The following is an 11,603-nucleotide window of genomic DNA, read 5'->3' as shown; positions in this document are numbered from 1 at the left end:
GCAGAAATATGAGGGGGTCTCGGTGCAGCTCACTGAACATTTGAGGGCATGGGCTGGGCTCAAGCATAGACCGCAGAAATCAAGCTACCAAGCCTACAGGAAGAGTTAAGGGAGCTGAACCAAGTTAGGAGCGTAAGTGAGGCCCAATTCATTTACTGCCTACTGATTAGTGTCTGATCTGGCAGAGAGTGGCGGACAGAGAACAGTAGGGATGATTCTGAGCAGACTGAGGAATTTTGGAGGGGGGGGGGGGAGGGGAGGGGGCTGATGACAACTTTCAACGTTTGTTGAAAAAAATCAATGAAAACCGACATGGCATTTTTTTAATGATGTGTAGACTAAATTTTACACCCCATATTATCCTTTTATATAGCCAAATTCTTACTGAAACCATATACGTATTGAGCTGTGATCAAAGTTTCAAACGTGTTGCTTTGTTGATGGTAGAACTGCTACCTTAGTCAAAGCAACTGTTCGATCAGCCGTAACTCTTTCTAATGCTTTGGAAAAAGTTTTTTTTAAAAGAGCTATGTATTGGTTGCTCAGTAGGATACTGTTTCTCTAGTTCAGTTCCCCATCTTGCTATCTAGTCTCTGGTCTGAGCCAGAATTGCATACGCTTTGGCTACCAAACAAAGACGTTAATCATCCGAGGCTGATTTTGTATTTCGCTGCATAGTAGATCGCGATATGTGTACTCTGTAGTTGGTGACGGCATTTCTGACATCGCAGAAGGACATTTGAATCTCTTGTTTGTGCCTCAGGCATTCTACCTTCCATAAGCAAGTATAAAAAAATTAAAAAAACAATGCGAAGCAGAGAGACGAGGAAAATATTCTGATTGCTCTGAGAGCTCGTATGACAGCGGGGTTTCTTGCAATTTTCTTCCATATATTCTGTGCGTCTTTTCTGATTGATAAATAAACTCTGTTTATTTTCCTCTTTTTTTTTGATATAATCCCTTCAAAAGCTTCCCGTGGAGCGCGATTGATTTTCCGCCTGACAATGTGGAAGGAAGGGGAAAAACGGCATTGATCGGTCATTTCACTTTAACAGAATTATTTTGGGACTGCAAACACATGCCTTTGTTTGTTTTTGCGGTTCGGTCCAGGGGAACTGAGTCCCGTGCATTCGAAGTAATGGCAGGGCCACCCACTGAACACAACAATATTCATACAATATTCATAACCCATCAGAGTGCCGGAGAAATTGCACGGATAAAATTGAATCAAAATATGAGCATTTGGCTTTTGGGCTCAAGGAGAGAGCCAGACACACAGACAGGATATGTTTGCAGAACTTAACGTAAGGAACGGGCCTTACACAGAAGACAACATTCGGTGTTAAATCAGCTGTGTCAGAGTACATTTGATCCATGCTGGAGCCTTTTAATCGCTGTTACAGGTGAATTAACTCAGTACATTTTTACTGTGTACGGCAGGGAACTTAAACTCTTAGATTCTGGAGGGTCTCGCCGTGTCTGCTGGTTTCTGATGCGTTCCTGCTCTTCTGCGCTTAATTTAAGTCACTGATTGGCTAAAGCAGGGGTCCTCAATTTTGTCCAGAAAGGGCCCGATGTGGGTGCAGGCTCTTGTTCCAACCGACCTGATTCTGTTACTGCAGTTACGTACCTGTTGTGGGATTAATGTTGAACTTTGACGGAGAACTCCATTCTCTGTGTGTGTGCGTGCGTGTGCGTGTGCACGTGTGTGTGCACGTGTGTGTATGGAGAATGGAAGCTTTTCACTTTCACGATAGATTAATGCATGACCTGGGGGGGGGGGGGGGGGGGGGGGGGTGTTACGCCATATTCAGTTGTGCTCAGGTCATTAGAGGTGTGGAGAAAGTCATCTCGTCCATCCGTCCGCCCGCCGAGCTTCATCGCCCTCAGGTGAGTTTCCGTGAAGTTCCCTGCTGTTCGCTAGCGGGCTCCTCGCTTGTTAGGGAATGGGACTTTGGCCGCTGGACAGAAACACGTGCTCTGATTCACACGTCTCTCTTTCCCCTCCGTCCCGCCATTTCCTGACATCCGGCAGACGACGGCCAGCCTTCTCTTCCAGGGATTTGACAAGAGGAGCGCAGACCTGGCTCAAGGTGTTCCCATCATGCACTGCATGCCCGTCTTGCAGACCCCTCAGTCCCCCCCCCCCCCCCCCCCCCCCCCAGCAATCTCACTCTTTGTTATCCCTGATTCTTAGGCATGCCAGCTTGGTGTCAGTGTAGTAAATATGTGTGAGATATCACTCTGGCAGCCCAAACAGCCCTTCTGGCACTTTGTGGCATTGTCGCTCGTTTGTTGTTTTCAAAATTAAAGGTTTTAATTGCGCTGTCTCTTTAATTGTATCAGATATATCCACCAGCTGCAGGAATAAGTATATTATAGGTTGTCTTCTTGGGGATTGTGTTTTATAAAATAAAAATAGTTATTTGCTGCTGCTGACGCCTTTATTGCCAAGAAAAATATAAACATTATTGTAACAAAACATTTTAGCAAAAACTATTGATTGTCAAGTCTTCTGATACTACCAAAAGCAGAAATTTGTTCTTTAACAAACTAATTTTAATGAGCAAGGTATACTTGTTGCTTATCTATGTGAAGAAACAAGAAGTATGTTTGTGTGTGGTGCCAAGCTGATTCTCTGCAAATACTGTATGAAGAAACTAATCTAGACCCAGTGCCCTAATTTCCCCCTGGTGTAGCCTGTTAAATTTAAAATGCAATGGCACTGACTAACTTGTTGAGCAGTATAATTTCAGTACAACCGAAGTTTTATTTTATTTTTTATTTTTTTCTTCTTTCTGTTGCAAACCTGAACAATACGATACCGGGCGCTTTTGTTTTATTTTAATATAAAACACGACTGTCGCTTTAATAATTCCACTTTAATGAAAATCCCCCGCCAACCCCCCTTCTCCCGTGAGCTGACGTAACCCGGGGTCCAAGGGATCGGATAAAGGCCGCCTGGGTGACATCGCGCGACACAGAAGGGACGGAGAGGAGATCTGCAAATAACCAGAGCAGGTAGTACAGCTGTCAGCACGAGTCGGCGCTCGCTCTGAATAATGCACTGAATGAAACTCTTTGGAGCGCCTTTACTCTTTAGTAGTTGTTAGTACTGTGCAACTAGTCTTTGGTATGCCAATGGATGCAACAGACTGCATGGACTTTATGTTTGGCAAAATTAACGAACGGGTTCCCACGACGTGACCATAAACAAGAAAAGAAAAAAAAAAACACCTGTTATAATCCTGCATGTGCCGGTTAATCCGCTCAGACATGTTTTCATTCTTTTTTTATATTTTATAAAGTACCAGCTGGCATTGTGCTTTGGTGAGCAGGTTCGCGTGCAGCTTATTTAGGCAGGGTCAGCTGTTCGCTTGTTGCTTTACAGCGCCGGGATCATCAACTTTCAGCTCAACGAGTCCCGGAAAATCAACGGGACGGTCGCTGCCACACTTAGTGTATTTGGACCGTGCGTGGGAAAGGAACAACACGGACGTTTCTGTCCCATCAGAAATTGTGCAAAATATAACAACTTCTCTTATTGTATCACGATACACAATGCAACACCTCGGAAATAATTACGATTGGCAAATTAAAAAATAATTGATATCGCTATCAATAATATTACTTATCTTAACTACTATTTTATAATAGTATTTTATATACACTGTATTTGTAATGGAAATATAAAAAAGAATAACAATCCAGACAAGACTATCTAAATGTATACATTAAAAATAAAGTATATAAATAAAATATACGTTACTATATTAGGGTTTCATATTGTGAAAAGTTATGTGTGTTTTATAGCTCTGGGCTATCTGTGATATAATTTATTTGAAGTAAATCAAAACCTCTCTGGTTAGCAGAAGGTCACTGTTGTTCAACGGCAGAAAACGTGCATGTGCATTTCCCCATTAATATCCCCGCTCATTTTCCATAATTTCTTGCATGATCTGCATGCGTTAAATGTTGGCTTACCAGTCTATCTATCTATCTATATATTCTTTTAGTTTCTTGCCAAAAATTTAGTATTGGCTGCCAATCAGGATAGTTGCTCTTAAAGTTCATGTCAGCAGTGATACCGTTGATGTGAAGCTGTGTGCCAATGTGTATTTAGTTCATTTAGCTGCTGTTGGGTTTGACATGTTGGTAGGCTCCTTGCAACAGGTAAACAGAGTAGACCGTTCACACAATGTCAAGTGGGTGAGCATTTGATTAACTCCGAAGTGACTCTAAACACGTTGGCACTTAATGATATGATCCTGGAACTGACAGCAGGGGTACAATTATTTCAGTAAAGAAAGGGTTTTTTTTTTTGTAACATTTTTTTATTCTTGTTTCCACTGTGAAGCTGTTTATTATTTTATCTAAGTATTACCAACAAGAATTAGAATAATAATACAGGGGGGAAAAATATGAGAATGAGAAATGAACGAATGAACAAATAAGCAAAAGAAAACTTGGAAACGTGGGCTTGTGTTCTGTGTCAAGGGGGAAATGAACAGAGACGTCAAGGGAAGCCGTGTAGCAGGGACCCCGCTGTCCGAGCAGGATGCTAATTACACGACTCACGTGGCGAACCCCCGTTTGAGACGCCCTGATTGCACTCACCTCTGTGTTTGGCCCTTTGACTGACGGAGCGGTCGGTGCACTTACGCCGTACACTGGAAGCCACAGACAGACACAGAAGCTGTCTGATTAGTGCTGGCCAGGCGTTACTGGCGTTCACGTGATTGGCTAAGCCCTTGTGAGCTGTGATTGATTGTCTCCGGTCTTTTCTTTTGGTGGAAATCATGGACATTACTGAGCTCTGTCATGCCGTGTTCATCGTGTACACAGACCTGTCGTAGCAGTGAGCTCTGAGAAACAGGGCGGTATGGTATTCAGGCAACTTTTCCAATACTCAGATGGTTGCGGGTTTGAATCCCAAGTACGGTGCTTGTGTAAGAAAGGGTATGCCAGATTACATTACATTACATTACGTTACATTACGTTTATTTGGCGGACACTTCTATCCAAAGCTTTGGTGCATGGGCATTGCCGGTATCTACTGCCAATGGAAGGCCCTTCGCTTTGAGTGGGTCAGGCTCGTAGACTCGTTTGCGGTTGAGGTATGCAAAGTCACCAGCACTCAGATGGTGGTTTGGCCCTACTGGAGTTGAGCTGCGCCCTCATTTAGCACTGGTCTCCCCCTAATGCTAGTCTTATAGCCTTGTGGTTTGGGAGGACCAGATTACCTACTGTTCCCCTGGCCCATTGTTCTCCCATGGAAAGTCCACCCTGGAAAAAAGGTGACCTCAGTGGACATCGCGCCACTTATTTCTGTCCCGGTGACACCCGAACTTGGCTGTACTGGGAGAGTCCGTGCTTATTTCTCTGTTTGTTCAGGCGCCTATTTGAGCCGCCTGAAAAACTCTCATGGTTTGTGGCCTTGGTGCGAGGGATTAGGCAAACGTGCCTGTGCGCTTTCTTTTGTGACTTTCAAATGCAGTTCTGGCGTGTTATAATGACGCTCGGGCTAATCAAAACCTCACACGCGCATACCTGTCAACAGCTTAAGGCAGCTGTCTGTATTTTAAAGCTTTCAAACCTGTAAAAGTACATGAAAAGCTGCACGGACTGCAGAGCTAGCACTCTAACTAACTATATAGTCAACATAGGTGGGAAGATAGCTTCTGGCTAGCATGCTAGTCTAGGTCACTGATCACAAGTGCTCTAGCTAGCTAGCAGACTTTGTCAGCATGTACAACGAATCATTTATTTAAAGTAAATTTGTCAAGTGAAGAATCCGCATCCTTTTTTATGTCACTGTTGAGGCTTGTTCTGCCAATCGTCTTTTGAACAGAACCAAACACAGAAAAAGTTTCCAGTCAACATGTAGAAAATAAAGATATGGTACTTCTAGGAAATTAATTCTTTTTTCATCTCAGCAATGCTTGCGACATTAAATGTATTGCCCTGAGGGATACCTGTAGGCAGCTTGCCTTGATAGATGAATACAAATATACAGTTAAGCTGAGAGAAACATCTCTTTTGTGGCCCAATCAAACGGTCACTGTGCACACAGAGGGGCTCAGCAGGGTCAAAATCACAGGACAGCAGGTTGTGAATGCGAACCCTGGGCCATTTTCGGATGGCACAAAAGAAGGACTCGTCTGTACAGTACTCGCAGGAGAGGAGGCCTTTGAAATGCGCCGCGGCGTTTGCTGTCAGCGCTGTCAGCGCTGTGCACGGATGGATTGATGATGTCACAGTAGAGCTGTGGAGAAAAGGGAAATCACCGCAGAGGGCACTCTCGGGGTCTTGGATGGATTGATGATGTCACAATAAAGCTGTGGAGAACAGGGAAATCACCGCAGAGGGCACTCTCAGGGTCTTGGATTGATTGATGATGTCACAATAAAGCTGTGGAGAAAAGGGAAATCACCACAGAGGGCACTCTCAGGGTCTTTCTCTCTGATTGGTGAGCGGTCGCAGGTTTGAGCTGAACCTCGCGCGTTCGTTCTCGGCGTATGTGCGAAATGGCGGGTGGGGGCGTCGACGGGTGGGGTGGAAGGGGGCACCCGTCCCTAACGTGGGCATGGCGGGGGGAGGGAGGGGGGGGAGGCAGTGTTCCGTGTGGGCGGATGGGGTGGCAGGTGGCGCCCGTCCCCAACTTGGGCAAGAGATGTGGGGTGGGGGGTGGGGGGGGTATGGGTGTGCCCTGTCCTCTGTGACTGAAATGACCCGTTTGAGCTGTGAAGGGGGGGGGGGGGCGAGGGAGTGTGGCCCTAGCAGTGGTTCATTCAGGGTGTACGGTTACTGGGTTACGTGCGGAAACCCCCTCCCCCCCACACTTCCTTACATGCGTCTTTCATCAGTCTTAAGTGACTGCCATTTTGGAGTATGATTGTCAGGCCCATTAAACTTAAGGCTTGACTCCACTGTTGAGGACAAGCTGCACCCGAGTGCCCATTGCTCAGTCCGTTCTTACACTGGTAAGTGTGCCAAACGTGGGGATTTTGTGGAATTACTGTAGAGTTTCTGTTGGGATTTTAAAAGGAAAAGAAAAATCTCATTGGAGTTAGCGCTCCTTTGTTTTCCTGAGCCTGAAAATGTTCTGCGACGTGGGGAGAATTTAAAACAGAGAGAACCGCTACCTTCTGTGTTTGCGCTGTTCTGTCACACTCAATGTGTCAGTAAGTACTGAGCTCAAAAAAAGTAATGTTCAGATATTACGCCGTCTGAGTCATTCATAACCAGGCGGTGTGTTCTCAATGGCAGTTTCCCACTGTGTTTAAAGTGAGGAAACCACCCCTACTTGCCATTTCTCAAAGCTTTTCCATTGATCTCACTCTTTCTGTTTAATGTTTAAGTTTCCATCCTTACAGCTTCTGTAGGCTACTGCACCCTTCCTGTGCACACTGAGGTTGTCGTCGTGCTCGTCCCCTGACCGAAAGGGCTATTCTTAGAGCGCACGCTACCCCTGGGCCAGCGTCTCCCAGTTTTAGAACCCGTCCACTTGTTCCAGGAGGATTGTCTCCTGGCCTCTGTCACAGGCTCCTGATAGCGCTGCCTCGACCGTGGGGCCTGCTTTATCTCACCGGGGGCTTGTCAAGTCAGGCGGGTGGCGTGGCGATCACGACCGACTATTTCTAGAACGTTCTGGCAAAGGCGGTCTCTGCTTAACTTACAAAACCCCGGTTCACACATGAGACATGAACTTCTAAACATGAAATGTGAACTTCTAAAGCGTTTTTTGTTGTTACTGCGGTATAAAGGGGTGCACGTTCTCCATCGTTGTATCTCATGGGGAAAAATACAAAAATAAATACAATACGTTTTTGGTCTCAGAAACACTGTGTGCTAACTCGTGTGGTCTGGGCCTGCTCATCTTTGAACCGTGAGGGGTATTAACCTCGGAAAAAGAACCGCGTTATTTCAGTTTCTGTCTGACGGAAACATCTTGCGTCGTTGGGCGCTTCGAGCGAATCGCACGCCCTGTGGTTTTCAAGAGGCCCACGGGCGTGACGGCGTGGGATCATGTGACCCCTTTTTTTTTTTTTTTTTGGCCGGGGGAGTGATGCGTCGCGTCAGGTGCCCGGTTAATTTGCGTTTTATGACGCTGTTCGAAGAAGCGCCCCGTGTGAATATCGATGTCCGCGTCGGGGAAGGCGTGAAAAGCCAGAGCTCTGGTGGCCTTTCTCTCCTCCTGTGTCACTGGATAAGCTTCCACCCCAGAGATATTCTCTCTCGTTAGCGAGCTTTTTCAACAGGCAACGGAATGGCGTGTGTGTGTGTGTGTGTGTGTGTGTGTATCCACATACGTGCGGGGATGTGTGTGTCTGTGACGTTCAACGGCCTTGATATTTGATATTTCCTTCGTTGTCACGTGTGGTGTGTATTTTCACACGAGCCTCTCTTTGAATTGACTTGTCATCGCTATCACAGTCGGGCCGTATATAACGCGTCCTGATTGGCTGTTCAATTTTGCCCTGACCGGCTGGCTGCGGTGCTGGCATCAGTATTGGCTAAGACCATCTTGGTAAGAAAAAATGGCATCTTTTCGTTAGCGATGGTGTCGGGCAGATGTTTCTTTGACCCCCTGCCCCCCCCCCCAAAGCAGTGTTGGGGGGTACAGCGATGGGGCTAGAATGAGCCTAGGGGGAACCTAGAAAAATCTGTTGGTGTAAGAAGCGGCTATATCAGCTGTGTGAATCATGGAGGCTGGGCATTCTGGGTGTCCCCTTACAGGCCTTATAAGGACCCCCCAGCGCTGGGGTGCTATCGCTTTCCGTAGTCCGCCGCTATTCTTAGGCTGTCACTCCAGCCCATCTGAGCAGGCAAGATCTCGCTTCTTCTTCTTCGGCTTTTCGGCGTTTCTGTGTCTCTCGCACTCTGCCTGTTTGAGAAAGCGGTGGGGGCCAACTTCCGTGTAGTTTGGTTTTCTTTTTTTGGTTTTTATCGTTTGCTTTTTTTTGTTGTTGTCGTTGTTGTCAATTTCCTCTCGTTTTTTTGAGAAAACTGATCGGTTATTTTTGCGTGTTGATATTTTTTTATATTTACCTGCTTTCTTCCCCACCTCGTTTTGTTTTGTTTCCAGTGGCTGCTCGGCGCCTGTGCCCCCCCCACCTGTCCCCTCTTTTTTTTCCACAACGATTGGGAGGAGAAGCCGTGAACAGGAGCGCAAACCAAGGAGAGGATTTTGAAAAAAATGAGCAATTACAACATCAATCTCCCAGGACCTGCCCCCTGGGGGTTCCGGCTGCAGGGGGGAAAGGATTTCAACATGCCCCTCACCATCTCTCGGGTAAGAGCTCACCTGCCTGCCCCCCCCCCCCACCCCCTCACCTGCCACCGCTCTGTGCTGAGAGAGAGCGTGGGGGTCCGCTATTGTTCGCCGCTCTACGTAGAGAGCGAGCGTGTGGGTACGCTAATGCTCACCGCTCTATGTAGAGAGAGAGCGTGCGGGTCCACTAATGCTCGCCGCTCTACGTAGAGAGAGAGCGTGTGGGTGCGCTAATGCTCACCGTTCTATATAGAGAGAGAGCGTGCGGGTCCACTAATGCTTGCCGCTCTATGTAGAGAGAGAGCGTGCGGGTCCACTAATGCTCGCCGCTCTACTAGAGAGAGAGCGTGCGGGTCCACTAATGCTCGCCGCTCTACTAGAGAGAGAGCGTGTGGGTGCGCTAATGCTTGCCGCTCTCTGTAGAGAGAGAGCGTGCGGGTCCACTAATGCTTGCTGCTCTATGTAGAGAGAGAGCGTGTGGGTGCGCTAATGCTCGCCGCTCTATGTAGAGAGAGAGTGTGCGGGTCCGCTAATGCTTGCCGCTCTATGTAGAGAGAGAGCGTGCGGGTCCACTAATGCTTGCCGCTCTATGTAGAGAGAGAGCGTGCGGGTGCGCTAATGCTTGCCGCTCTATGTAGAGAGAGAGCGTGCGGGTCCACTAATGCTTGCCGCTCTATGTAGAGAGAGAGCGTGCGGGTGCGCTAATGCTTGCCGCTCTATGTAGAGAGAGAGCGTGCGGGTCCACTAATGCTTGCCGCTCTATGTAGAGAGAGAGCGTGCGGGTGCGCTAATGCTTGCCGCTCTATGTAGAGAGAGAGTGTGCGGGTCCGCTAATGCTTGCCGCTCTCTATGCAGAGAGTGAGCGCAGGTCTGCTAACACTCGAGGTGCAGATCTGCCGATGCTCACAGCTCTATGCAGAGAGAGCGTGCGGGTTCGCTAAAGAGGTATTGATCCACAGTCAGAGTCAGAACGTTGGGTCGGTTGGCTTCTGGGCCACGGCTCCTAGGGCTCCTAGGCGCAGAATAGCCAAGCTGTTTGGGAATGCCAACTCGTCCCGCCCGCCCTGTTCACGGCACTGTCCTGTAAATCTGCGCCATTTACTGCTTTTTTTGTGATTCATAGGATTGTGTGGACTCTGATGGTATATAGTCACAATTTGTGCACATTGAAAGATTATTGTCATGCATTAATTCAAATGCCTACAGTATCTGTTTCTATGCTTAGAGCATGGCTTTGAATGCTGAGCATAGTTTAATGTAAAACTGGCTGAGGTACAGTAAGGTTGGTAAGAGTTCAGATCATATCATATCTCCCAAATTTTTCATCTTAAGTTTGACCGACAGGCGAGGCTATATGGTATTGGTCTATTGGTTCCAAAGTTTTAAGTGATTAATATCCGCATAATGTTATGTTTGAGTTAACTATCTGCCTTTATTCTGTATCCTGGGTGGATTATGTTATTTGCAGCAAAAAGATTAGATCCATAACTTCATCTTCAGCTTTGTACATGCATGGTGTCCAATCACAGTGCGGCAGGGGGGCTCTTTCTAATGGCTATTTGTTATTTATTATTGAATAGATTAAATTTTTGCTTAATGTAGGACAGAGTTTGCATTGTGTAGTGTGAGGTTTTCTCATTGGTTGAAAAGGTTGGCCTAACTTAAAGTATTTGAATTGGATGTTTTAGCCAGAATCATAATCAAAAATAGTAATCTCCCCTTCCCGAATTAACTTACTATCAGCAGCCTGCGGCTTGTGCTTCATTCACTTATTCATTTATGAAGAATCTGAAATTTACTACGATTGTGTAAGTACTTCTGTGTGAGCAGTCAAACATGTTTTAAAAGTTTTTAAAGTTAATAGAGATAATATTTTCATCTTGAAGATATTCTCTATATAGTGTAGGGGAAGGGGAAGACAGGAAGATGTTTTTAGACTGGTACATGCAGAAAGATCATTTTCTTTTAATCTCAAAACAAGTGAATCTAAAGGAAAGAAGGTATGTCTCAGTGTGGGAAAATGTCTTTGTGAGACAGCATTTCTCTCAGGTTTGATTTGGGTGAGTGGGGGGAGGGGGGAGGGGTGGGGCATTATTGAGTAGTAGATTTATAGCCAAGGGAGGCATCCCCCTTTCCCAGAAAGAGGGTGTGAGAGCGACAGCCCCCTCCCTGGTGTGGTGGAGCACCCCCGTGTGCCCCCCGCCCCCCAGACGGGAGCGGACAGGTGTCCCGTCAGAGGGTCCCAGCTATTCGTGGCCCACCATGAGGAGAGTCATTCCCCCTGGAACGAGAACAACTCAAGGTATTTTTTTTTTTTTTAAAGAGGGGG

General features: G+C 46.7%; 1 protein-coding gene across 12 annotated transcripts in view; it reads left to right on the top strand.

Moving 5' to 3' along the window:
* The first annotated feature begins 2,963 nt into the window (after positions 1–2,963).
* Positions 2,964–11,603, top strand: part of ldb3a (LIM domain binding 3a) — a 63,040-nt gene continuing 54,400 nt past the window's right edge. For 2 of the 12 annotated variants that reach the window (XM_035399427.1, XM_035399429.1), the window contains exons 1-2: positions 8,781–8,902; positions 9,089–9,295. In XM_035399427.1, coding sequence (XP_035255318.1) covers positions 9,200–9,295 — 96 coding nt within the window. In that variant the 5' untranslated portion in view covers positions 8,781–8,902; positions 9,089–9,199. Of the gene's footprint in view, positions 3,022–8,637; positions 8,903–8,991; positions 9,296–11,603 lie in introns of those variants that run through there. The other 10 variants (XM_035399420.1, XM_035399419.1, XM_035399424.1 and 7 more) reach the window with 10 other exon arrangements.

The sequence above is a fragment of the Anguilla anguilla genome, chromosome 18 (assembly GCF_013347855.1).
Source record: "Anguilla anguilla isolate fAngAng1 chromosome 18, fAngAng1.pri, whole genome shotgun sequence".
NCBI lineage: Eukaryota > Metazoa > Chordata > Actinopteri > Anguilliformes > Anguillidae > Anguilla > Anguilla anguilla.
This window is presented reverse-complemented; position numbering and strand designations above follow the sequence as displayed.